We start from the raw sequence: 25,953 nt of genomic DNA, 5'->3' as shown, positions 1-25,953 counted from the left end.
GTCAAGCCTCCTCCTCCTGCAGAAGCCCAGAAAAGGGCAGCACCTTGTCCAGGAGGTCCAGCAGGGCTGAGACCCCTCAGCAGCTCTACCCCAGAGGACCCCTCTGCCAACCAGAAAATGAATCCGGAGCTGGGGACCGAAAGTGGGGGGCCAGGGCCTCCACTTGGATACCCAGCTTCCCAGAAGAGTCAGGGGACCCCCTCACTTCCCAGCCTGGGCAGAACCTCCCCTCCCTTCCCTGCCTCTGACACCCTGTCCATGCAGCATCCTGACAGCCCCTCCCAGATGCGTTCCACCCGGGGAGCCAGGGAATTGGCGCCCCCTCCCTCCCCCCAGCCCCAGGGGAGGAAGCCGCCTGTCAGGCCGCCACGGCGTGTCAAATCCTCTTGCTGCCTAATTGTGAGACGGCGGCGTTTAAAGAAACGCTTTTCTGGCCGCCTGCCACACCGCAAACTGCTTGGTATAATTTTATTATTAAGGAGAGAGAAAAAGAGGGAGGGGGTTGGAAGAGAGGGAGAGAGAGAGAAAGGGGGAGAGAGGAGGAAATTGCTTAGTCCGAGTCAGCTGGTGGAGTATTCTGCTCAATGTGAAAGCGGGCCGGCTTTCCAGTTGGCAAGCTGACTTCGTTAATTGCGCATTCAGTCTCTACTTAGGGTAATTGAAACGAAGCGGGGCCCAGGTCTGACAATTAGGGTCTGCGACGAGGCCATTAACCCTTTCGCCCCCGCCCCCGCGGATCCCACGCACCGCGAGGAGCGGGGTTGGGGGGCGCGCGCCCCAGTGCCAGCAGAGTTAACACGGCGCGGGAGCTGGGCGCGGGCCGAGCGGGGGATGGGGAGCCGCGCAGGGTGTGCGAGGGTGTTTGCGGCCTCGCCGCCCCCCGCCCCCGCAGCCCCCGCAACAGATGTTTTAGCCGTGTAAGACAAAGGCAGAGCGCCTGCCGCTGCCGGGAGAAAATCCGCAGGACTCCCTCAGGGGCAGGTAAAATTTCACCTTCTATTTGAGTTCCCCCTGCCCGCCCCCGCCCGGTTTCCCGGCCTCTGCGCCAATCCGGAAAGCGCCACCAAAGACGCCGCGCCGCCGCCTCCGCCGCCCAACCCGCTGACCCCAGCAAGGTCGCGGCGACCTCGGGCTCCGCCAACCGCGCGCCCGCCCGTGCTCCGCCGGCGAGGGGCACCTCCCGCGCCGGTCCCTCCTGGGGCGCCCTGGTCCACGATCCCGCGATCGGAGGCGCCGGGAGCGAGGAAGGGGCGCTTTTCTCGCCACGAGGCGGAGGCGGTGCTGGACGCTGAGCGCCTCCCTCCTGCCCGCGCTGGGACCCCGGGGGCTGGGCCCCCCCCCGCCCCCATCATTCATCTCCCTGATTCCCGCTGTAGCCGCCCTCGGAAGTCAGCCGAGTGAAGCAGCTGTTCCTTGCACACTCCACTTGACCAAAGATGATGATAAATGAGGCCCGGGCTGCGTCGGGGACGCGGCGGTGGCCACGAGGGGCGCGCAAGGCGGGGCGTACCGCCCGCACCCCTTCTCTGCGCCTTGGGAAGGGAGAGGACGCGAAGGACAGACACTGCCGGGCAAAACCAAAGGCCCGCACTCCCCTTCCGGCGCCCTGCGCTACACGAGCGCCGGTGGAGAGGTGCGCCCTGAGCACCGGGGCCTAGGCGGAGACCCCTCCTAGCGGTGGCGCGGCTGTCCGGCTGCTCGGCTCTCGCCGGCCCTGCCCACCCCCAGGCTCCGGTGCCTCAGCCCCCACCGCGCCAGGGCGCCCCCTCCCCGCGCCTCAAACCTATTAACACTCGTAAATAATGAATAATGGAGCGCTTCCCTCCGCCGAGCGAGGGTGCGGGCGGGGCCGCCGCCAGCTGCACCCTGTCCTGGGGAGGGGGCGCCCCGGGCCGGCGCGGGGGTCGGGCGCGCGGCCCCGCACACGTGCAGCCGCGGCGCGCAGGCGGGCACTACGCCCGCCGAGGAGGGGGAATCCCGCTCTGCTCTCCCCAACGCCACCTCCCCTGGAGTCCTCTGGCACCGAACGAGGCGAGAGAGCGCGCGCGAGCTTCCCAGCCGGAGAGGGTTATTTTTAACCTGCCCCCCTTTCCGTATCTGCCTCTCGGGTTTGCGCGCCCGCCCGCCCTCCCCAGCAGCCGAGGACGCGGGCTCCTTACCTCGCTCGACGGCTCCGGACTCTGAGCGCCTCCCCCGGCCTGCGGCCCCCGCCCCTGCACGGGCATCGCGCGGCTAAATCTCAGCCTGGAAAGGACCGATTAGGAGCCGCGTGCCTTTCTGCGAAATATTGGAACCGGCTGGGGTGGGGGCGGGGAGCCCGGCGCACTCGTCCCCTCGCCTCCCTCCGCGCTAGCCGTGGCTGCGAGGCGGCTCGGTTCTCCCTCCGCAAACGCCGGGCGGCCCGGCCGGGGCTCCGAGCCCCCCTTTGGTTCTCGCCCTTCTCTCTTCAACGCCCACCCTTCTTCAGTCATCGACGAAGCTGGAGCTTCTAACACACGGACCCTCCGGCAGCGGCGGCGCCAAGTGGGGAGCTGCCTCCCCCATCCCCAGCCTCCTCCCTAAGCCACTCCAAACAAACACACCATTTAAACAGCAGCGGCCTTGCACACCAGCAACTTCAAGGCAGAACCGCCCGTGCCTGGGCCAGGGGCGCACCGGGGGCCCCCTCCTGGGGCCCCCTCACCCACCCCTCCCTCCCAGCCCCTTCCCCCACCCCTCCCTCCCAGCCCCTTCCCCAACAGGCCCAGCAGCTCCGACCCCCGCCCCCTTCCTCAGGGGCCTGGGGCACAGGAAGTTCACGTCCACTCCCATTATCCTGCCCTCCAAAAGGCCACCCACCCAAACCCCAGCCTGTCCTTCCCCCCAAAGGAGGGGGCGCAGAGGAGCTGGCTGAGCCCAGGAACCCCTGGGGGCTTTGACTGGTTCAGTCACTTGACATTTTCCAGACTCTGCTCAGGTCCAATCCTGGAGACCCACAGGCATAGACCCCTGACCACCTCCCTCCTGAATGACGCGGGGGCAAAAGAAACCGCTGCAAAACAGGGGGGCCTGGGGGGAGCACTGGGCTGGGAAGAGCCGGAAAGGGCCTTCCAGCCCAGTGGCAGCGAAGAACATGGACTGTTCCGGAACAGGGCCAGATTTCTCTCCCCAGCTTAGGTGAAGGGTGGGCAGGGGTAGGGGGTGTGTGTGTGTGTGTGTGTGTGTGTGTGTGTGTGTGTGTGTGTGTGTGTGTGTGTGTGTGTGTGTGTGTGTGTGTGTGTGTGTGTGTGTGTGTGTGTGTGTGTGTGTGTGTGTGTGTGTGTGTGTGTGTGTGTGTGTGTGTGTGTGTGTGTGTGTGTGTGTGTGTGTGTGTGTGTGTGTGTGTGTGTGTGTGTGTGTGTGTGTCGGTGGGTGTTGGCTGGGCCCCCACCCCAAGGAAGCAGCCTCTGGCCAGAATTACCACAGAGAAGTAAGAAGCCTGGCTGGCTGGGGGAGAGAGGGGTGTAATCCAGATGTGAGGACAGCTGGTCTGGTGACACCCTTGGGCCAAGTGGCTGGAGCAGGGGGCCTAGCTTGGCCTGGAGGCAAGGCACTTTGGGGGGAGGAGGGCCCTGAGCACATGCAGGGCCTGGCAGAGCAGAGGGAGGTTCTCCAGGGGTTTCTGCCCCCAGCTAGTCTAGATACATTGGGCCTGCTCACATCTCAGAAGTTCCCAGTGACCCTCAGACTGCTGGAGTGGGTCTAACAGCAGCAGCATGGGACAGCCTGCCCTCTGCCCTACCACGGCCAAGGTGCCCTCAAACTGCCCTTCTGGGAGGTGACATTACCTCTCATTTCACAGATGTGGAAGCTGAGCTCCAGAGTGGGGACAGGGCCACCGTGGGAGTCCTCTCCACTGTGGGCCTGTGGGTGGTGCATGCATGTTTGCTTTGCTTCCCAGCTGCTGGGCACCGGGGAGGTGTCCCCAGGCTCAAGGGCATGAGCTGCCAATGGGTGACAGTGAAGCCCTGACTGGCTCCTTTGGAAGTTTTAGAAAATTGGATTTTTTTCGGGAGGAAAAAAAAAGCACAGGGGTTGGCATGGCGGGGAGGTGGAGAGAGAACTCACACTGCCCGCCGCCACCACCAGCCTCGCCCCCAGCTTCCTCCCGAAGGCCCAGCCACCCGAGGTACCAGGCCCCTCCTGAAGGCCCGTCTGCAGCTCAAGTGTAATGTCCCAGGGCCCTGTACCAGCACTCTCTGAATGTGTGAAGCTCTTGGGGTGATGAATACATTGCCACTTCACTCAGGGCCTGGTGGCTTCGGGCCATTCTAGCCCCCCCCCCGCCCCCAGCAAACAACAGACGGCCCCTATTGTGTTATTAAAGAGGGTCTCCACCTTGAGGCTGGATTCTGGGCAGGTGGGGGGACCCCTTCCAGATGAACAGCTGGGGCTACCTGGCTCCCCTGCTGCCCCTCGGCTGGGAAGGGAGCTTCCGTTTCCAGGCATGGCTGGGATGGACCGCCCGCTGCCCCCAGCTTCCCCTGGGAGGGAGTGGGGGTGGGTCCTGGCCAGCCCCCGAAACACGTAGCCTGGTGACCAGCAGCACTGGCCTTCAGGGAAAGCAGACCACGAGTTCTGGTCCAGCGGCTGATCCCGAGACAGCCTGGGACCACTTTCCTCAGGACGGAAAATATTTGCCTTTGGTTTTCCGCTGCTGCCTCATCCCAGCCGACTTCCCCTCCTCCAGACAGCCACGAAACATGGAGGTGCTTGAGAGCAGAACCGAGGCGAGGGCAGCTGTCTGAGCCCAGTGTCCAGCTGTCTGAGCGGCACGCTTCCTCCCAGGGTGGATGGAGTACTTTCTGCCCGTGTTCTGGGCTCTTGTTTTCTCTGCCTGCAGCTGCAGGCCCAGCCCCCTCGGGCCTCACCTCCCAACTAGACCAGACCCTTCCAGACCTCCCCCTCGGCCCCCATCCTGGGCTTCCCACCACTCAGCATCAGGGGAAGAGCCTCTTCCAGCGGCACACAGCTAACTCACGTTACAGACTCCGGAGAGCCCTGTTCTGGAAAGTTGCAGGGGAGACCCCCTGGTCGGTCTGCGATGCCCGTGACCTCATGGAGAGTGGCAATCTTCTGCCCCTGAGATGGGGGTTCTAGAGAGATGTCAGTGTCACGCCGGCCAGGCCAGCCAATTGTGAGGGCTCAGTGGAGGCTGGCTAAGCAGCTCTGGGGTACAGGGAGTTATCACCGGTCCCTACCCCGTCCCCACCCTGATGTAAAGACCTGGGGCCTGATGCCCCAGAGCTCTGAGTTCCAGTCTCAGCTCTGCTCACTATCTGCTGCGTGGCCTTGGGCAATTCACTTGCCATCTCTGAGCCTCATGGTCCTTACCTGTAACCTGCCCTTCCCAAGGCCACACTGACAGGGTTCCCACGAGACTGTGGGAGATGCTGTGCTTGGCGCCTGGGGGAGGCATCCTAAAAGGTGGCAACTCCCAGCGCTCCAGTTCTGTCCAGACGGGACAAGGCCACCCCTTGCACTGCCTCTGCCTCCCAGGGAGCTGAGTGTGAGCTGAGGTCTTCAGGGAGGGCCTTATAAGGGCTGACACCCCCAGGGCAGGGGAGGGCTTCTGGGACTGAGATTAAGGTCTGTCCACGGACCACGTCCTGTCCCCCGTGGCAGGTGGGCTGTCTTCCCGGCTGGAGCCTTGGTGTCTCTCACCCACTGCCGTGGGTGTCTCAGATGGAGAGTGTGACCTGCTGGGTGCAGGACAGGGTCTGGGCTTCTGCACTTCCAGCAAGCGCCCAGGTGAGGCTGACTCCGCCAGCCTGTGGGCCACACTGGGCCGCAGGCACTCAGCCCTCGGAGACTCCGGTCCTGCCTTGTCCCAGAGGCCGGGCTCGGCGAGGGGGTTCGCATCCTGTCCTGTCTGAGGAAGGCAGTCCAAGACCCAGGGCCAGGCTGTGGCTCAGCCCTCCCGCTCCCACCCCTTCCACCCCCCGACCCGACCCCCTCCAGGGGTCCAAGCACGGGCCACAGTCCTGGGGCAGAGGGCTCACCCATACAAACAGGAAACAGCTCTTCCTGCCTCCCGGGCCAGGGGCTGTCCTGATAAGCACTTCCACCTACAAACGTCATCCTCACAGCAGTCCTGGGGGTGGGTCCCTGATTGCCCTCCTTTTACAGATGACAGCACTGAACCTGGAGACCTGACGCCTGGGGTCACACCCTTGGCGGGGGCACAGGGCCTGCAGGGCTGGACTCTGGTTCTCTGGGGCTGGGCCTGCAGATACGCCCAGCCTCTGCAAACCTCCTCAGGAAACAGCCCGCTTCTGCACCACCGAGGCAGGTGTGGATACAGCATGCTGTGTTTCCCTGGCCGGCCCCTGGTCTGGTCAGGGAGGTGGCGGGTAATCCAGTACAGTCTCTTGGAGAGCTTTTGGCACACGGACCTGAATAAAAACTAGGTGTGCCCTCTGCCCCAGCAGCCCTGCCCCCAGCGTTGCTGCCCGGGGTCGTCTGCACAAGGGGGTGAACGGCAGCGTCGCCTGCAGGCGTGAAAGAGCAGGGAGCCCCCAGGTGTCCGTCCCGGGGGTGAGGGACTACATCTGGGGGCTCCGTATAGCAGGGAAGGAGACAGGAAGGGCTTTGGCTGTTAATGGGGTGCAGCCCCCAAGCTGGGTGAGAAAAGCACAGTGCAGACAGCGCAGAGGTATCTGTATAAAAGAGGAAAGTGTATTCGATCTCCTCCACCCCCCCCCACCCCCCCTCCGACAAGCATGTGCCACCTACTTAAGATCTTAAACCGTCTGGATGAATTTCCGCCCCCTGGGCTCTGCAGGTGGGTGAGGAGCCGCCTGGTGTCGGGTGCCCATCTGGCACGGCCACTTTCCAGCTGTCTGACGGCAGAAGGCCAGTGGCCATCAAGAGGAGGGGACGAGGACCAGCCCCACTGCATCCTGCCATGGACGGTAGGTGGGATGGGGTCACTCCCCCTTATTACAGATGACGAAACTGAGGCCCCACCCAAGGTAGGGGGACCAAACCCGAACGCCTGTGGAGGCCGTGTCCTCACCTCCTGCGGCACAGCACTGTCGGATACACAAGCCAGGACTGGGTCAAGCCCTGAGCTGGTGGGACAGGGACCTTCATACACGGTGGGCCCAGGGCTCCCCGGGGCTGCTCCTGGTCTGTAGGTCACCCAACTGCCCACTGCATTTCTACCAGCACAGTGCTTTCCTTCACTCATCAGAACAAAGGCAACACATGTTATAGAATTTATAGGCCGAGGCCACTCTGGGCTTCCCTGTGCCCTGAGACGGGGCTGTGAGGGCGTGGCCCACAGGGAGGGCTCGGGGAACACTGGGGCCGCGTCCGGTGGGGACCACCTCCAGCTCATGGACCTGACTCCTCTGCCGTGAACAGGAGTGAGAGTCGCCCTTCGGAGGTGGTGTTTCAAGGGACAATGCCCAAGAAGGGCCTAACAAGCAGACTGTTATTTCTAAAAGGTAAATATTTATAGTTTTTTCTAACAGAGGGAAAGTTCAGGAAAATCCCCGACTGGTCCCAGAGCTGGCTGCGGAAGTGGGGCCGGGAGGGCGGAGCTCCTGGGAGTGACAGGGGCCCGGCGCCAGCCTCGAGCAGCTCGTGCCTGCCCAGGTGGGCGGACACGCCGTCCTGGCACAGGGGCCCGGCGGGCAGTGGCCGGCACGCTGGGCGGAGCAGACTTGGCCAGCTGTCTGGAGGCCCCCACAGCCCCAGGCCCGTGGAAGGAGGCCTCAGAAAGGCCCCTGTGTCCATCCTGCTCTGGGCTGCCCTGCTCAGACCAGAACCTTCTGTCTTTGGAAAGAACATCAAGTACCGAGGTTGCTGCTGCCTCGCTGCGTGACCTCAGGTGTGTCACCCCACCTCTCTGGGCCGCCATGTCCTCACCCATAACAGGGCCAGTGATAAGTGCCCAGCTCACAGGGTTGAGCAAACAGCCAATGAGAAGACAGATATAAAAGTGCTCTGTCATCATCGCCCTCACAGCTCATTCTCAGTGCCCAGCCCTGTTCTAAGAAGCAGTCTATGAACTTCAACTTCTCTTACAGACGAGGCAGCAGAGGCACAGAGAGGTCAGGTGCTTGTCCAAAGTCACACAGCTTATGAGGGGCAGAAGTGTGGTGACAGGTAAATGATGGGAGGCCTCAATATTATTACCGTGAAGACTGGCCAGCTTCAAACTCAGTTCCCGGAGGCAGCTCTGGCCCAGCTAGGACACTCCAGGAGGGGTGCGTGGCTGTGGCTGGATGTGACTCTTGTGGCAGGCACCGGGGCAAAGGGAACTCCCTCGGGCACTGGGATTTCAAGTCCCCTGTTTCCTGTGTGCCCTCCTTGTGCTGGGCCTTCTTTCCTGCCCCATCCTCTTAATCCCCAGAGAAACTGCCAAGGATCACATGAGCACCCCCATGTCACAGACAGCACGGTTAAGGCCTGGAGGCAAAGGGAATCTCTGGTTCGCACGAACACCTGGATTCGAACTCAGCCCATCTGGCTCCAAGTCTGTTCCTTAGGGCATGGGTCCTGGACGCAAGCAAGAGCAGTGGGCATCTGCGTGCCCTCGGGGAAGAAGCGTCTTGGAGGGCCGCAGGGCCCTGGGGAAAACTTGTTCTGTCCCACGCACTGTCCTTGGGGCACCTATTCCACTGCCTCTGGGCCTCCACCTTTGCTCCGGCAGGGTGGACCATTTTACAGACAGAGAAATTGAGGCCCACTGAGGGGCAGGCTTGCCCAGGGTTCAGAGCCCCACTTTCTGGTGCCTATGGGTTCCCCTCACAGATCACACAGCCCCCCATCTGCCCTCACACCCACCCACCCACCCACCATCCAAGCAGTTGCGATTCTCTGCTGTGTGCGCCCCAAGTGCTAGGGACGGGGCGGCCAGAGGCAGCCGTGGGCTTCGGAGCCTCCTGGAGGAGGTAGGGGAGTGCCGAAGCACGGGGACGGGCCCTAAAGCACACCTGAGTGGGAACGTGGGGTCAGAGGGGGCTTCCCAGAGGAACACCTTCATAAAGACCTAAGGGAGGCGCCAGAGTTAGTGAGGGAGAGAGGAGAGGCCCCCGGAGGCAGGCGAGCGGCAGAGAGGCCGAGGAGGACGTGGGCCTGGCTGGCAAGCTGAGTAAGAGGGACGAGAGAAGGCAAATGGACAGGGTCCACCTGGTGTGAGGCCTCGTGGGCCCTGAAGACGACATGGACTTTGTGCTGAGGGCAACGGGGAGCCACAGAGGGTGAGGAAGGGCCAGGCCCTGCAGCGGTGGGGAATGGATCGGTGAAGGGCATACGAGTGGAGGCTAGGAGGCCAGCGAGGAGGGGGCAGGATTGCTCCAAAGAGAAGAATGAGCCAGACAACATGGTGGCAGAGGGCCGAGCAGGAGGGGTGAGAGTTGACGTGTCCAGGACAGGGCACCAGCGGGACTCAGCCCCAAACCCACCCACGGCTGGGGTTTCTCCAGAGCCGTGCTCCCAACCCACTTGGCGACACCACCCACCCCGGGCCGGAGGTGCTGCCTTGACCCACTGCCTTCAGACCTGCCTCACCAGAGCCTCCAGGTGCATCCACCACCGAGTCTGGTTCAGAGATCCCAGAATGTCAGAGCTGGGTGGGGGGTCAACGCCCTTAGCACGTCTGAGGCCCAGAAAGGGCAAGGGGGCCACAGAGCATGCGGGTTCAGGGCCACTCCCCCGGCCTGTGTCTGTAGCCTCCCCTCTCCTACTTCAGGCCTTCCGTCGCCCTGTCTCACTGCAGGGACAGTGTGACGTTGAGGCCTGGGCAGCGGTGGCCTCCCCCAGTGGAGGCCTCCCTGGCACTGTTGTCTGGGCGAGGGTAGGATGCAGCTCCTAGCAAAGGGATGAGAAGCTGTGAGAGTCCCGTGGGAGAGGGGTGGCCCCAGCGCAGCCCCCCAGACCAGCCTCGGTGATGGACAAGGCCTGGCCGGCCCCTCTGCCCCTCACCTGGAAACAGAGGCCGTGGAGCCGTGGCTGGGACTCGGGCAGACGTTAGAGGGAAACCCCAGGCAGCCCGTCCTGGCACTTCTCCTGCTGCAGCTCCGTCTTCATTCTTGGCCCCTCATGTCCAGGTAAACCTGATCCTCAGGGTCCACACGACACCCCCCGTGGCCCCCAGAGCTCCTCTGTCACTTCCCCGCCCACCCGCAGAGCCAGCGACAGGAGGATTCTGTCTCCCAAACACGCTGCGTTTAGAGATCACCCCTTGTTCTCTCTCACGGGGTGCAAAGGAGTAGCTAATTGGGCCTTTGATGGATGTGAGTGAGCCCAGGGTCGTGGGCCTCACATTTGTCAAATAAATGGGTGAGTGGTGGATGGATGGGTGCGTGAGTGGATGGATGGATGAATGGGTGGATGAGTGGATGGGTGGGTGGGTGCGTGAGCGGGTGGGTAGGTGAGTGGATGGATGGATGAGTGGGTGAGTGGATGGATGGATGAGTGGGTGAGTGAATGGATGGATGGATGGGTGGGTAGGTGGATGGGTGAGTGGGTAGGTGAGTGAATGGATAGGTGGGTGGCTGAGTGGATGGCTGGGTGGGTGGGTGGGTGAGTGGATGGATGGATGAGTGGGTGAGTAATGGATGGGTGGGTAGGTGGATGGGTGAGTGGGTGGGTGAGTGAATGGATAGGTGGGTGGGTGGGTGGTGGATGGATGGGTGGGTGGGTGAGTGGATGGCTGGGTGGGTGGGTGGGTGAGTGGATGGATGGATGAGTGGGTGAGTAATGGATGGGTGGGTAGGTGGATGGGTGAGTGGGTGGGTGAGTGGATGGCTGGGTGCGTGGGTGGTGAGTGAGTGGGTGGGAGGATGGATGGATGAATGGGTGGATGGATGGGTGAATGGGTAGATGGGTGGGTGGGTGGATGGGGTGGGTGAGTGAGTGGATGAGTGGAGGGGTGGGTGGGTGAGTGAGTGGGAGGTGGGTGGGTGCATGAGCGGGTGGGTGGGTGAGTGGATGGATGGATGAGTGGGTGAGTGAATGGATGGATGGATGGGTGGGTAGGTGGATGGGTGAGTGGGTAGGTGAGTGAATGGATAGGTGGGTGGGTAGGTGGATGGGTGAGTGGGTGGGTGAGTGAATGGATAGGTGGGTGGGTGGGTGGTGGATGGATGGGTGGGTGGGTGAGTGGATGGCTGGGTGGGTGGGTGGGTGAGTGGATGGATGGATGAGTGGGTGAGTAAATGGATGGATGGATGGGTGGGTAGGTGGATGGGTGAGTGGGTGGGTGAGTGAATGGATAGGTGGGTGGGTGGGTGGTGAATGGATGGGTGGGTGGGTGAGTGAGTGGATGGGTGGATGAGTGAGTGGATGGATGGCTGGCTGGCTGGGTGGAATTCCAGCCCCAAGCAAAGCCACTGCTACTTTTGTCAGCCTGACCAACATAAGACTTATCAAGCCTTCTAAGAATAAGGCAGGTAATTTCCAGGGCCTCTCTGCTATCTCCCTTATGATGCCTGAGCTGGGAAACTGGGGCACGGCAGGGGCACTGGACCCCGGCTCCTGTCTCCGCATGCCATGACCTCCAGGGCCTCCAAAGCTCAACCAGAAGCCCCCTTTCCTGGGCCCTGCTCCCACTTGGGGCTCCCACAGACCCCTGGGAGTCCCCCTGACCTGTAAGTGTCCCAGGCTCAGGGCCATGTGAAGAGGGAGGGGTGCCTGCCTGCTGAACCCGCCTGGCAGCTCTGCAGCGCTGGAGAGAGCAGGACGTTTGTCATCTGTGAGGACAGTGGGGATGGTTTAAGGTGAAATTTAAGCCCATTAGTGCTCAGCTAATGACATCAGCAGCAATGTAGAAAACGAAGATGGCAGGGTGTGTGAGCGCCCATAAATCGTCAGCGCTGGTGCCGCCTCCGTCCTTGGGCCTGGCTCCCCGGCCCCTGCCCCGCCGCCCACCGCCCCGGCCCCGCCAGGCCCCGCAGGCCAGGCCCCAGGGTCAGTGTGCAGCTGGGGCCTTAGCTGGGGCGTGAGAAAAGAGTCGGCCGGGGAGCCCAAGCGTGGAGGCAGTGTCTTCTTAATCTCCCTCCTTTTATAACTTCTGTCTTTTTTATGCTCACGCAAGGATCCCAGCTCAGCCGCCGGCATCTCTTCCCCGGGCTGAGCCGTCTCCCTGCAGCTAATGCCTGACAGCTCTGTTTATGTCTCCCCATAATTCTCCAGTTTTATGTTTTTTTTTCGGGGCCATTAAGCTCCCAGCCATAGCTCCTTCCTCTGCCCCCGCCTGCCTTTGCCCTTGAGGCCTGGCAGCCCCACCGCCCTTGGGGAGAAGGGCTGTCCTCTCCCAGCAGGTGGACAAGGACCTCGGCCAGAGCCCTGGCTCAGGATGGCCTCCCTGCCACCAGCCCCCTCGATCCCATCCCAGTCTCATCCCACCTGTCCCTGGGGAGACAGGACACACCCGCTGGGCCTCGGAGGGCCCAGTGCAGCCAGGGCACCCTGAGGCCCTCTCCTCTCCACAGATCTCACCCTCTGCCCTAGCTTCCCTGTGGCCTGTCTCGCAGGAAGCCCCCAAGTCCTCAGGGCCTCCCGCCTCAGGCCCCTTTCTCTGACCACCCCCTCTGTCCTCACCACCACAGCCCGGATCTGGCTTCATGTCACCTCATGCTGGGCTCCCAGCCTCTGCCTGTAACAGCCTCTCCCAAGCTCTGCTCCAGGCGCTCCCCGGCTGAAAAGCCTTCAGTGGTTCCCCATTGCCTTCACCTACCTGAGTCCCCATCCGGCCAGACCTCTGCAAGGCCCCGCGCCCCCACCTCTCCAGTCCAGATCAGAACTCAGGTGGCCCCAGCAGGGGCTGCCTCCTCCGCCCCAGGCTGGTTAGCACCTTCTGGGGGGCCCTCCCCATCAAGGCGGGTCAAATCCAAGGCAGTGGGGACCTCGGGGGGCCTCCCCTGACCTCCTCGGCCAGAGCAGCTCTTCCCCTTACCCACAGTCCGTCCCTCCTGCGCACCTGCCCACGGCGGGTGCCTCTCAGAGGCTCGACTCCCCCTCAAAGCATGGGGCAGGGTCCCCAGGGCGGCAGGCCGGGACGGGGGCCTACACCAGGCCAGAGTCACCCCACAATGCTGACTAGGACTTTGGAAGACAGAGCCTCCCCTGGACCCCAGGCCCTGCTCCTCCAGGGAGACCCACGGCCCCCAAGGCTCAGAGCCATTCCTTCTCTGCTCTTTTTAAATTTCCGCCTTTCCTTCCTGCTGAGCTGCCTTTGCAGCCAGAGGCCCCGGCCTGCCTGCCCAAGTCCTGGGGACCCTTCCCCGAGTCAGCACTCCTGGCCCTGTGACCAGCCTCTGGATGTCAGGTGGCCTGATCCCCACCTCCCCCATGGGTGGGTGGGCACTGGAGCCCTGAGGAGGCGGGAGGGAAGCCGCCCGTGGGGCACTGGTGCCAGCGCTGCGGCCCTGTGGCTCACACTCAGTCGTCCTGCGTCTCCCCAGCGGGCCTGGCTGCAGCCCCCTGCCCTGCCCACCCAGCTGGCATCCCACTCAGAGGGCCTCTGCCCTGGCAGGTTTAACCACCGTGCACACAGCCCCTGGCTGAGCCTCCACGTAGCCTAGGCTGGGCACTGGCCCCACCGGACACTGATCTCCCGGGACTGGGGTGTCCTGGCCCGCCTCCACCTCACCAGCGGCTCTCGGCACAACCACGTGCCCGTGCGAGCCGGACGACCCGACGGACCTGCTGTTTAGGGCAGCACCAGCGTCAGAATTTGAGGGGCCCAGTGCAAAATGAAAATGGGGACCCCTGCTCAAAAGCTTGGTCTCGGGACGGCAATAGAGCGGCATTCGACCAAGCACGGGCACTCTGAGCGCAGGCTTGGGTGGCCGCGCAGGGTGCAGGCCCACCCCACTCCGTGCCCGGGACCGCAAGTCACACCCACGAGGTCACAGGTCGCAAAGACTGTGAGAGTGAGGATAGTTCCTATCGCCTGAGCACTCACTCCGTGCTGAGTGCTTTGTACATATGAAGTCAACCACCCGTCAGCACCACCAGACCCTACAGGCAGTGAAAGGGGGGCTCCAGGAGGATCGCGCGGCAGAAAAGGGCTGGGGGCAGGAGCATGCCCAGTCCAGGCTGCGACTCTGGGGTGGGGGCTCCAGCTGAGCCACACGCCAGGAAGACACCGAGAACCCACAGAGGTGCAGAAACTAGGATCAGAGAGGGTGCCCGACGCCTGCGAGATCACACAGCACAGCAGGACCCCCAGATCCCAGCCCTCAGCAGCCCTGTTTCCGAAGACTCAGGCAAGTGTTCAAGACCTGGTGCGTAATAAAAAGGTGCAGTGCAAAGTTAGCAGACACAAGACGCCAGCTCAGTGTCTCCAAGGGGCCTGGAGGTAACTTCTGTTCTCTTTTCCACATCCTGTGTTATTTTCTATTATTTTTTCCAGTGGGGTGAGGTTTTTAAAAAGCCCGACAGCTCGGAGTTTCGGGGATGAACGAGGAACGAGGGTCTGTGGAACTGAGTTCTGGTTAATGGCGTCGCAGGGATTTATCCCTTCCCAAGGCCCACAGCTCGGGTCTGCGCCGGGTCTGGGCCTCCAGTCCCAGGGTGGCTGAGGGGTTGGAGGGCTGCTCAGGACGTCCCTGCCTGGCTCTGGGAAGGGCTTCCGGGAGGCTTGGCATCACCCTGGCTGGTTAGGAAGCAGGTCCCAGCGGGTGCTGGTGTCCACTGGCAGTGCTGTCCTGCTGGACCACCACCCTGGCCCCCACTGGTCCCCACATCCCTCTGTCCTTCCCACGTCCCCCAGGCCTCCCTGGAACTCGAGTCACCCCACCCTCTCCTGCTCACAGCCCACTGGATGCCCCGGCCCCCAGCTGGCCCCTGCCACCCTTTCTGGCCCCATCTCCCAGTACCCAAAGTTCCCGCCTCCAAGCCCCTGCACTCCCTGCCTGGGGCACCTTCCTTGGCACCTGCTCCCCAGCCCAAGGCAGGCGGCCGCTCCCAGTTCCCCGCCACGCTGTGGCTGCTGGGCAGTGATCAGGACCACGTCACACTGGGCCCATCCGCGTGCCTGTCGCCCCAGCAGACCCCACGGGCTAATGCAGGTCCCGGCGCTGTGCTAGGCCCAGGGAATCCGCCAACGGTCCCCTCAGCCCCTTGGAGGTGGGGCTGGGTTGAGGCCCCCCAACCCCGGGCCGATGCCAGGCCTTTGGCAGACAGTGCTGGCCTCCTCCCGCCTGAGAGCCCCCAGTCTGCGGCCTGAGAAGAGCTGACAGCTGCTTACTAAGAACCGGCCGAGTGACAGCACACCCGGCGGCCGAGAGGCGGCAGTTCACATCAAAGCCTCATTTGTCTTCTTCCTGTGCGGCACTGGGACAGTTTACATAAAGAGCCCCACATGTGTCTGCCACAGAGATGCATTTCTTCCCACGACTGGCCAGCGTCCCCCTTGGCTCCCCCAGATGCCCTTCCCTCGGCGCCTTGCCCGCTTCTCTGAGCGGGGGTCTTGGGGACCACCCTGTGCCTGGGTTACCCAGACACTGGGCTGGGGAGGCCAGCCAAAGAAGACCCAAACCACGTCTATGAAAACAAAACCTAAAACCAACCAACCCGCTAGGGCTCGCGACTGGGGCCGTGCACTGCACCAGGGGGCCTGAAGGTCTCAGTGGGGGCATTGCTGTGGCCCTCTGGTGAGTAAAGGGGTTTTGGCAGGACCAGGGCTGGCCGTGCCGAGCGAGTTACCCACCAGCACTGCAGCCCCGGCCGGAGAGCTGGGCCTTCCCGCGGCAGGGGGTCCAGGGCGCAGCCCCTGCCCCGCCAAGGTGTCCTGAGTGAGGGGCCGGCCGCAGAGCCTGGGTCGGCTCCAGGTGAGGTTCCCAAATAGTCCAGATTTCCAACAGCAGAAGCCCCCTGTCCTCCTGGCTTCATTTTGGCAAAGAATCACCCTCTCCTGGCTCCTCTGTTTTGTATCTGGTACCTTGTAATAGCCTATGGTGAAGAAGAGTACGAAAAGATACATCCGTGTAACTGAATCACTACACTGCACCCGAGAAACGAACACAACACTTCAGTAAAACATTAAGTTAAAAAATAAAGCCACTCCAAGAGGTGGTCCCATGATCCCTGACCCCGGCCATGTCTTTGTCCCCCATGCCCAGGGTGAGGGAGCCTCCTGTGGACCCCTGAAGGGCCTAGGTCTCCTCGCGACTCAGGTGCGCTCGGGGAGCCCCTCACACGTGCACCCAGCAGATATGAGCTCCAGGCATTAAGACAATGACCGTTCCTGCCCGCGCTGTCCCCGTGTGACACACACAGTGAGGCCTGCGTGTCACCGTGTGGGGCTGAACACGCAGCCCCTGCCTGGGCCCTGCTCTACGGGACTCTGGGAGCACTGACAACATGTGGCCAAGCCCCAGGGGAGACGAGACTGCACTGGGGACGTTTCTGAGGCTGAGGGCGCTGAGGGCCTGGCCCACCCTCCGCCTCCCCACTCCTGCCTGGGTCACTGCCTAGGCCTCCCTCCGTGTCCAGGGGGCCGTCTCATACCCCCAAGACCACGGCAATTCCCCCTCCAGACACACCGCATTCCTGGGTGTTCCCAGACACTCCCGCTGGCTCAGTCGTAGGGCCCTCAAACTGTAAGCTGCCCCGACGTCCTGAGAGGTGGAGGGTGAACCACACGGCAAGGAAAACGACCATGCCGGCCACACACGGCCCGGGTGAGCCAGAGAGCTGGACCCCCAAGACCACATGGATGAAGTCCATAAGCTGACGCGCAAGGCCTCGGGGACCCAGGGACGCCGGGGGACACGGGGCTGCGGCTGCGTGTGCTGGTCAGACTCACGCGTGTCCAGCCTGCAGCGACTTGTCAGCTGTGCAGCCAAGACCCTTGCCCTTCTCTGCCCTCGATCCGTGGACAGTTACAAAGTAAAGCCAACGAGACCTCAGCCTCCTCCACTCCAGCCTCCTGAGGCTCCTCGCGCTGCTCCGAGTGAAGGATGGAACCAGCCATGGCCCACGGGTTCAAGGTCAGCCCACCTCCAAATATTCCTGTTCTCCTCGGTCAGTGGTGGCACACATGTCCCCCCGACCCCAAGAAGGCAGGATGGCCACGTGCCCGCTTCGGTCAGTGGAATCCGAGTGAAAGAGACGTGTTGCTTTAAGAAAAAGCTCAGTGAGCCGGGGTGCCTCTGTCCCTCTCCCCCTGGGACAGGCAGTGCTCAGAAGGCTGCTGCCGGCTACCAGGGGGCCTGTGGCAGCACCAGTGAGGGAAAGGCCCTGTTTCAAGGTGCTGATCTTTCCGGGATGCCCGTTACGCAGCCCACCCGGCCTGTCCTGACTCCTACTCTGGGCTTTCAGGGCTCTCCATGGCCTGGTCCCTGACAAGCTCTGGTCGTGAGCTCCGTGGAGTCTCTGCTCCAGGCATGTTAGCATCTCAACTGTTCAGACGCACCTGGTTCCTTCACGTTCTGAGCCCTTGTGCCTCTGCCCAGCATCCGTCTCCCTGCCCTGCCCAGGAGGACGGCCGCCTGCTGCTCCCTGGGCACTTGGGCAGGGCTGTCTTCTCCCTCCTGTGGACCCCACAGCCCCAGCCTGTATCCTCTCTCCTGCTGTCAGAGGCTCCACGCGGGCAGGCATGAAGTCAGGCAATGGTCCTCTCCCACAGGACATGCTGGTGGGTAAAGGCACACAGGACTGACCTCCAGCTGCTTGGGAGGGACTTCAAAGGCAGCCCATGCCCTTGACCACAAAGCCAGGGGCAGCCTGGGAGGCTGTGGACACCTGGCCATCTCTAGGACCCTCCCAGACCTGCAGAGTGGTCAGCACGCTCAGAACACAGTTTGTCTTACATCCATCCTCCCTTCCCTAGTTTCTAAGGGCTGCCACGCCCCCCAAGGGCCTCTTAATGACTGGGGAAGTTTGGGAGTGCAAGGATGGATCTGGGGGCACTCGGGAGAAACGGTGCCGCCAGCTAACCTTTCTAGGTGATACAGATGGGAATCCCAGGGAAAGAACATCTTTTCTAGAAAGGCCTCCGCTTGAGGCCACGTGAGGAAGGAACGATCTCAGCTCAGTACGGCCCTGGGCCCTCCCAGGGCAGCAGGGTTTCAGAGTGGCCAACCACTGGGGGCCCTAGGGAAGCCTCCGCCCAGTCTAGCTTCCAGCCCTGGTGACAGGACAGGGCAGAAGCGGGGCAGCGCAGGCAGGGGTCTGGGCTGAAGGAGCACAGGCCCCACGGACCCTGTGTTCAGGGGGCTCTTGGTTCCACACGTCGTCTCCACCTGCCCCTCGTAGGGCCCCACCCAGAGCAAGAGGTGTGGGAGCAAAGGTGACGGCTGTGGCCACAGCTGGGAAGGCTCTGAGCAGGCATCTCACCTTCTGTGTGCTGCGTGGGAGAACTTGGAAGCTCAGAGAGGGTGGGTGACTTGCTCAAGGTCACACAGGGATGCTCGTGCTGGGGGCTCGCTCTTCCGCCTTGATGGGGGGACCCCCACTGCCAGGGGCAGACCTCCCCCTCGGGTCGGCCTGAGCCCCTGAGCTCGGCCTGCACCACCCACGTGAGGGCGATCCTCTCTGGCCCTGCCCCCGTCCCTGCACATACTCCACCCACACTGGCTTCTCCCACAGGCTGTGCCCAACCGCCAGACCTTTGCACATGCCATCCCTCTGTCTCCTCACTCTGCCCCATGGACCCTCCTCCACCCCCTGCCCCTCCCTCACTCCCAGCCCTGCCCCCTGCTCAGACACCCTCTGTGGCCTGTCTCCCATCTCCCAGCCTGGCATTCAGGGGTGACCCCCACCCAAACTCCCAGCTCCCAAACCTCACGCCCAGCAACAGTAAACTGCCAGGAGCTATCTGCACCTACCAGCTCTCGCTCTCGCTCTGCCTTACTTTCAGGTTCTCTCTCTCCATGACTTTCCAACAGCCGACTGTCCCGGCCCATCAGTCTGCCCACCAGGATCTGCAGCTGTCTGCCTCCCAGGGAGCTGGCAGCTTCCAGATCCACCTCGCGGCCTCAGCGCCTGGCATACAGTAAGTGCTCAGGAAAGCCACTGACGTGGGCTGGACCAGTGCTGTGTGATTCCAGAGGCCGAAGCAGGTGGCTCAACATGAGCCGGGGGACCTAAGAGACCAGCGAGGACTCTGGCGCCATCCCCGTGGCGTGAGCACGGCAGCGGGGTCCTCGCTGTGTGCCAGGCGCCGTGCTGCCGTGCTGAGGCCATCTGCAAGCGGGTTGTCTCCTTCAGCTCACAACACACCACCAGTGCTGTTACCATCTTCAAAGCAGAGATGAGGACTCTGAGCACAGAGAGAACAAGGTCACACAGCCAGGAAGTAGAGGAGTTGGGATGTGAACCCAGGTCTGTTTGACTTCAAAACACGTGCCCTTCACCCTTAAGGAGCTGTGTTCCCTGGAGCTTGCAGCTCCAGGAGGTTTGGGGGCTGCAGCAAGGGGGCTGTCTGCCGGGCGTCCCTCCCAAACTCCCCCCATCGCCATCCATCTGCAGCCTTGCCTGGCTGCTAAACTGTTCCTCCCGTGAGTCAATCTCCATATTCTTTGGCTGGGAGGTTAGGCATTATTCCCCTTCTGTAATGTTCCCACCACCTCCTCCAGGAAGCCCTCCCTGAACACCCTACTCCCTCTACCCTGATCACCAGGCACCCTTCGTAAGCACAGATCTCAACCCAGACCCACATCACGGCATCCCTCTGGGTTCCACCCCACTTCTGCGCACTCACCTCGGGGGATGGAGCACTCACTTTCCGCAGCACCTGCTGGGTGCCAGCTCTGTGCCGGGCGCCGCAGGCAGCAGCAGGACAGCCACGGCCTCCAGCCGGAGAAAAAGCGCTGGACATTCTAGGTCAGCCGGGCCCCTGCATGTGGTTCAGCCCTTGGCAGAGTGCCCCTGGATGTGTGGGGACACAGGAGCTATTCCCAATGCACTAAGCGAGAAATGCAGGTCACCAAGGGAACGAGGAAGAACAGCACACCGCTTCTGCCTTGAAACAGTGTGTACGGGGGAGAGTACACACACCCAAGCCCGCCCCAAAAGCTAAGTAAAACAACGTATGCCCTCGCCCGGTTCCGGAACAACTGCACGCAAAATGAGGCCCAGTCGTTGGTAGCCGGTGAGATCCCACGGGCTGTATTTTCCTGAGACTGCTGTCCACTTGCTGAGTTCCCCACAGTGAACGTACACGATTCGTCACCGGGGGGAAGGTCTGCCAATCGACTCTTCCACTTGCTGGCTGACTCCGCGTCCCGGTTTGTGCCCCACTTTCCTGGGCAGCAGAGAGCAAGTGACAGGTCTCCTCTTGAGTGGGCCCTGCGACCTGATCGCTTCTGCAGACCCCCACCCACACCCTGCCCTCAGTGGCCCCAGGAGCCGAGGTCACACCCTGCCCATGCTGTTCCCTGTAGGCTCTGGCCCCCATCGTGGTGGCAAGGTCCCCAGGGCAGGTCCATGGATGCCACATGGGGCTGGGCACACAGCAGGTGCATAATAACAGCTCGCAGAGAGCGGCCACCTCCCCTCCCCTGCTTCCCACCTGGGCAAGTGTCTTCCCCTCTCCAGGCCAATGAGGGCTGATACCAGCGCTTGTAGATGTCTGTTACCCCCCAGTCCAGGATCCCTAAACACTAGGATCAGAGATGATGTCAGTGGCTCTACTGCAAATCCAAACCCAACTTTGTTCCTCCCAGTTTAAGACCTGCCATGGCCCCTCAGTGTCCTGAGACAACCGCCCTCCAGCTTTGTATCCAAGGCCTTATACCTTCTGGCCCCTGTTCCCACCTGCAGGTTCCCTCCCCTGACAAAACATGTCAGCCTACAGCCCATCTGCCCACTGGGCTGCCTCATGCCCCTGGGCCTTTGCACACGCTGGTAGTCCCTGTCTGCAACAGGCAGACCTGCCCCCATTCATCCCTCAAACCCCTGCCCAGGCACTGGCCCTGCGAAGAGGACTTCCTGATCCCTCAGCCTCCCCCAGGCCTGTTCTCCGCCCTCCCCTTCCCGAGCCTGCTCCTCATACGCACACTGATTATTGCACTCAATGCAATTAGGGGCTGACGCATCTGTCTCCTACCGCACCGGACACGACAGGGACTGGGCCTTTTGTCTTTGTTTTAAGTCCCCAGTGCCCAGATACCGCCTGCAGACAAACAGGCACTCAGGAGCGTCTAGCTGACAGGTGGGCGAGTCAGTAAACAACATCTGCACCGCCCTTTACAGTTTACAAGGCCTTTTCCCGTCCTCTGTCCCACGGGGCTCCTCCACCGGGGCAGGAAGGAGCACATGCCTCCGGATCCCATCCCTGACCACAGGCGCTGCCTCCGAAGGGCCTGGAGCCCCTTCCCTCTGCCCGAGCAGGAGCTGAGGTTTGCCGGGAGCCTGGGACAGGCTCCCCAGGAGCAGCCTGGACCCCCTTTCAGCAGGAAGCCAACTGCTTCCCCAGTCAAGGGCTCCCTCCCACCCCGGGGAGAGCCGGGCAGGCACCCAGGTGGCAGCCGGGCCGGGAACAGGCTTGGCCCCGGCCGCCATCCTGCCCAGAGCTGTGGGATGCGGTGGCTGGAGCTGCAGCCCCACCAGCAAGTCTTGGTAACAGTTGCTATGTAAGACGCTCGGAGGGGAATTTACTGTCAGCGTTAATAATAGATGAAGGTTTCAGAATTTTTGATGCCTTACGTTCTAAGCCGTTTGATTTATAATGTCTCTGGAAAGGGAAGGATGAGGGTGGGGGCGAGGGGGAGGCCCAGAGGCGTGAGCTGGGAGCTGATCCCCGGCCGCCTGGGCCAGATGGGGAAACCAAGGCCGAGTGGTGGAGCCACGTGGCTCTAGGACACCAGGCCCCTGGGGACTGAAGATGCCCACGCTGCCCTGTCCGGGTTGAGGGGGGAGAGCCCCTCCTGCCCCACCCCATGTTGTTTTGATGGATTCCTGTTTCTCCCTTCAGTGCGATCAGGCATCTCTCAAGTAGTCTCCGGAAGCGGCCCTGATGGGTGCCCATGATGGGGGCTGTGTGGGGCCAATTACAGGCTCGAGGGAGCCAAAACGCAAGTCCTCGCTTCCCTTCTGCTGCGAGTGGCCGTTGCTGTTGAGTCCGGGAAAGATCCTCCATGGAGAGCAGGCCGCACCCGGGCAGGAAGCGGGGCGGCAGGCTGACCCCCGCCCCACGCACGTGGGGCCCTCCCTGCGCTCCTAGTCCCGCGACAGCGATCAGGCCAAGTTTCCTGGGGCCCTGCATGCAGCACCGGCCTGTGTGGCCCCACAAGCACCCATGGGGTCGGCAGGACAGTGACGGCCCCGCCACCGACACGCTCTGGGGCCACAGGCTCTCAAGGGCTGTGGGCTCACTGCTATAAGGGTGACAGCAGTTACAACAGCACTCACCGCGTGCGCACACCACCCCTATCAACAGGCGAGGAAACTGAGGCCTGGGAGGGCAGCCCCTCCTCCGAGAGAGGCCTCCACAACCTCCCCCACCGGTCCCTCCCTCCTGCTTCCTTAGCAGGTTCTTGTCCCTCTCCATCACCGCCCTGCCCTGAGCACGCAGTAGGCGATCAGTGGGTATGGAGCTGCATGGACAGAGGAACGAGGCAGTGAATCCTCCCTGTAGGTGTGCTCCGAGCCCCTCCCCACCAGCCTTCGGGCAGGGGTCACCGGGGGTGGTCGGCATGGGTGTAGTCGTGGGCTCCCCCTCCCCACCCTCCCCCCCTGCTCGAGCAGCTCGCACCACCGCCGCCGTACTCAGGCACCTGGGAACCCCTATGCCAGGCCCTGAGCTGGACATTTAAGGGACCAGGACACGCAGACCCACCAGCAGGCCCTGGAATGCCCACGCGTGCCCCAGACGGAGGGCGGCCCTGGCAGGGACGGGGGCGTGGAGGGCTGCTGCCCTGGGGCCTGCGGAGCCCCGGCCTGTGCTGCCAGGCCCCGGGCATCCAGGAGGCCTCTGGGGCGGGGCTGGCCCCCTGCCTGCTGGAGGAGGAGCACTGCCCTGCCAGACGCCCCCCCCCCAACCCCCTAATGCTCCTCCAGGTCCCCACTCGTGCACACGAACAAATCTGTTCATTCAGTCGCCAGGCACTCCCTAAGGCCCTCCTCTGAGCCAGGCCCTGTGGGGACATACTGGGGACACTGCAGAATTGGACCTGGTCCCTGCCTGGGGGGCACCCCAAGAGACACACTAATTAGTATCTTTATGAGAGCATGGGGAGCAGGTCTGCTGGGCGCCAGGTGCCACAGCAGCTCAGTTAACCCAAGGGTGCAGGGCCCAAGAGGCAGAGGGCTGTGCCCAGGCCAGGATGGCTGAGTAGGGGACCGGGGCCTGGGGGTGGCACCCCTGGTGGGGGACCCTGGCTGATGGCAACATAGAGAGTAGCCTGCAGGGGGCTTTAAAGGGTCAGGGGCCCCGGGTGTACTCAATGTCCTTATTCCCCAGAGTCGGGGCTCCCTGAGGAGGCTGTGCCCAGCCTGTAGGTGGCAAGGACGTCGCTCCTTTGAGTGTCTGAGGGTCTCGGGCAGAAAGAGACCCCAGCGTGGAGAGCTCTGCCCGGCACCTGCAGCCTCCGTTCTCCCAGAGCCTCCCTGTCCGGCTGCCGCCCTTCGGCTGGACTGCTGGGCCCTCGGCCGGGAGGTCGGTGTGGGTCCAGCAGGCTGGGCCTTGGCGAACAGGAAACGCCGACTCACCCCCCAAGCGGCTCCAGTGCCAGCTGCCCAGGCCTGCAGTTCTTTCTTCTGCTCCAGCCCAGCCCCACCTGAGGGTATCACCTGTGGGTCCAGGAGCAGCGCTGCCAGGGTCCTCGAGCCACTGAATCAGTCGCTTATTACTCGTTTGCTCAACATCGCTTTGTGTCACAGCAGGTGCTGGGCGCCGGGGGGAGGGCTCACAGTCCAGTGCTGGGGTGCTGCCAGGCCGTGGGGGAGACCATGCAGGCACAGGCCTGCCAAACCAGGGGGGCAGCACCGAAACAGGAAAGCCCAGGCTGTGTGAGCCCAGAGGAGGCCTCTAACCATCCCAAAGCTGGTTAACCAGGAGGTGGGTCATACGTGTCAGCTGCACGATGGGTCATATTGTGGGGTGTGGCTGTGGCTACTCCCTCACCCCTTCTTGGCCTCCTCCCTGTCCCACTCAAAAGCTTCTGTTCATCAAGTCACCCCAGGCAGGCGGACCTTGTCCACTCCAAATGACCAGCCCTCTCAGAGGCTCAGTTTTCCTGATCTATAAAACGGACTCAATGAATCACCCGACCCGTGTCAACTGGATCTGTATTTACACGGCAGGTGCGACCCCTCCCCATTCATCTTCCTCCCACTCTGCTGAGACAGGCTCAATTTCACTGACCATCTTCCAATCCCAAGCAAGGCCTGTATAAACCCAGGACTCTGTCTGGGAGCACTAGGAACAAAGCATTAGTGGATGAGGGCTGCTGGGTCATCCATGACTTTAAAAACGGACTTTACAGAAGACCAGCTAATTAGTAATGATGTGCGTGATCTCTGTTACTTCATTAATGCTACTAACTTGAGTGGGCCTGAGAGCCAGGAGGGAAAATGAAGGCAGGGGTTGGGGGCATGCCATATGATGCCTTTGCACAAAAGAGGAAAAGACATCCCAGGTGTCAGGCTGCACAGGATTTCTGCCAGGAACCCTTGTGCAGTGTACAACCTGCACAGCTGTACACTTTGTCCCTAGATTCAGCTGAGTGTCAGCATGGAAGCCTTTCCTCAAGCAGGTCTACTCTGCCTTTCAGACCACTCAGCCCAGGTGTGAGAAACTCCTGAAATCAAACGCAAAGTGTGTGCACAAGCAGTTTTCTGCAGAGAGCGCAGAGCCCTTCCCCAGTTCCCACAGGGCAGAGTCCCTGCAGTCTAGACCTGAATCTGGGCCCAGGGTCTGGGATGGAGAATGCTAGAGGGGTCTTACTAGAGCCTGGGGACGCAAAAACATATGGCATTCTGTTTCTCAAAAACTGGACTTAAAATTCTGAGTATCAAAACCAAACAGGCTTGAAAAAAAGCAGACTCCTGGGTTGCATCCCTTAAGACCCATGGCTTGATGGAGGCCGGAGCCCAGGAATCTGCTGTGGTGCAAACCCTGGGGTGGTTTATCACACCCGCCAAAGCTCCCGAGGCTTTGATTTAATACCTTGCTATTGTTGGCTTTACTGTGCATTTTTTCTTTCGATGTTGGTGGGGAACAGTGTATATCCCCCAAAGCCCACTGAAGCCCCCAAAGGTGTACCCCGGTGTAGCTGTGTAACTGGGCGTGCTGCGGGGACAGGGGGTGTGGAGTTTTGTCACCCCCACTCTGTCAAGCCAGGGAAGAGCACAGCGAGTGAGCCACTAGGCCTCCCGGGGTCTCTGTCCCCGACGCCTGCTGAGTGGCCCTCGCCAGCCCACTTCTGTGTCATGCCCGCGCTACCCATCTGGCCAACACAGTGGGCCATTCACCACCGGCACACACCAGACCAGGCTCCTCTGGCCTGGGGTCCAGGCCAGACACTCACCCCACGGCCTGGCCTTGGACACAAGCTCTTCTGTGTCTGGGAGTGAAGGGGCATCTGTCTCCCTTTCTCCCAAGTCCCAGAGTCCAGCACTCAGCCTGCCAAGGCGTCCTTGGGGGCCACATGATGAATCGGTTCATTCAACAATATAAACTGAGCACCTACTGTGTGCCAGGCCACAGGAGGACCCTGCCCGATGGCGCTCAGTCCTCTGTGGGAGGAGGCACAAATAGCGTACCACTGCAAGAGGCCGCTCTGTGCGGAAAGTTTCTTGAGAAGGGGTGAGGAATTGTCCTAGGAAAGGGAGTGTCCAGGAACGGACGTGCAAAAGCCCTGCGGTAGGAAGGGGGTAGCCGGCTGGCGGGGAGGGGTCAGCGGGGTAGGGGTGACCTAGTGCGGGGAACAGGACTAGGGGCCGCTGGCCCAGTCGGGCCTCTCACTTCCAGACCCCCGAAGACCAGAAGAAACTACCAGAGCCGCTGCCGGCCGAGGAGGCCTTTGT

At 62.2% G+C, this 25,953-nt stretch overlaps 2 protein-coding genes across 5 annotated transcripts in view; both read right to left on the bottom strand.

Annotated features, from left to right (window-relative positions):
• The window catches only part of RAI1 (retinoic acid induced 1), a 101,786-nt gene that overhangs the window by 21,391 nt on the left and 54,442 nt on the right, over nt 1–25,953 (bottom strand). The gene's annotated exons all lie outside the window — the stretch shown is intronic.
• Nucleotides 2,725–11,583, bottom strand: LOC141573545 (uncharacterized). 2 transcript variants are annotated; one of them, XM_074341975.1, is made up of 2 exons: nt 9,955–11,583; nt 2,725–6,920 (listed from the first exon to the last, which is right to left on the bottom strand). In XM_074341975.1, exon 1 carries the CDS (start codon nt 11,518–11,520, stop codon nt 10,300–10,302), a length of 1,221 nt encoding a protein of 406 aa, XP_074198076.1. In that variant the 5' UTR covers nt 11,521–11,583; the 3' UTR covers nt 2,725–6,920; nt 9,955–10,299. The 2 variants fall into 2 exon arrangements, with proteins under 2 accessions (XP_074198076.1, XP_074198075.1); XM_074341974.1 differs by lacking the exon at nt 2,725–6,920 and adding an exon at nt 7,457–9,840.

The sequence above is a fragment of the Camelus bactrianus genome, chromosome 16, assembly GCF_048773025.1.
Source record: "Camelus bactrianus isolate YW-2024 breed Bactrian camel chromosome 16, ASM4877302v1, whole genome shotgun sequence".
Lineage (NCBI taxonomy): Eukaryota > Metazoa > Chordata > Mammalia > Artiodactyla > Camelidae > Camelus > Camelus bactrianus.
Note: the sequence above shows the minus strand (reverse complement) of the source record. Positions and strands in the feature narration are given on the sequence as shown.

Excerpts from the sequence above, each read along its gene's own strand:
- LOC141573545 (XM_074341975.1), bottom strand. The coding sequence starts at position 11,520 with ATGCGGAGACAGGAGCCGGGGTCCAGTGCCCCTGCCGTGCCCCAGTTT.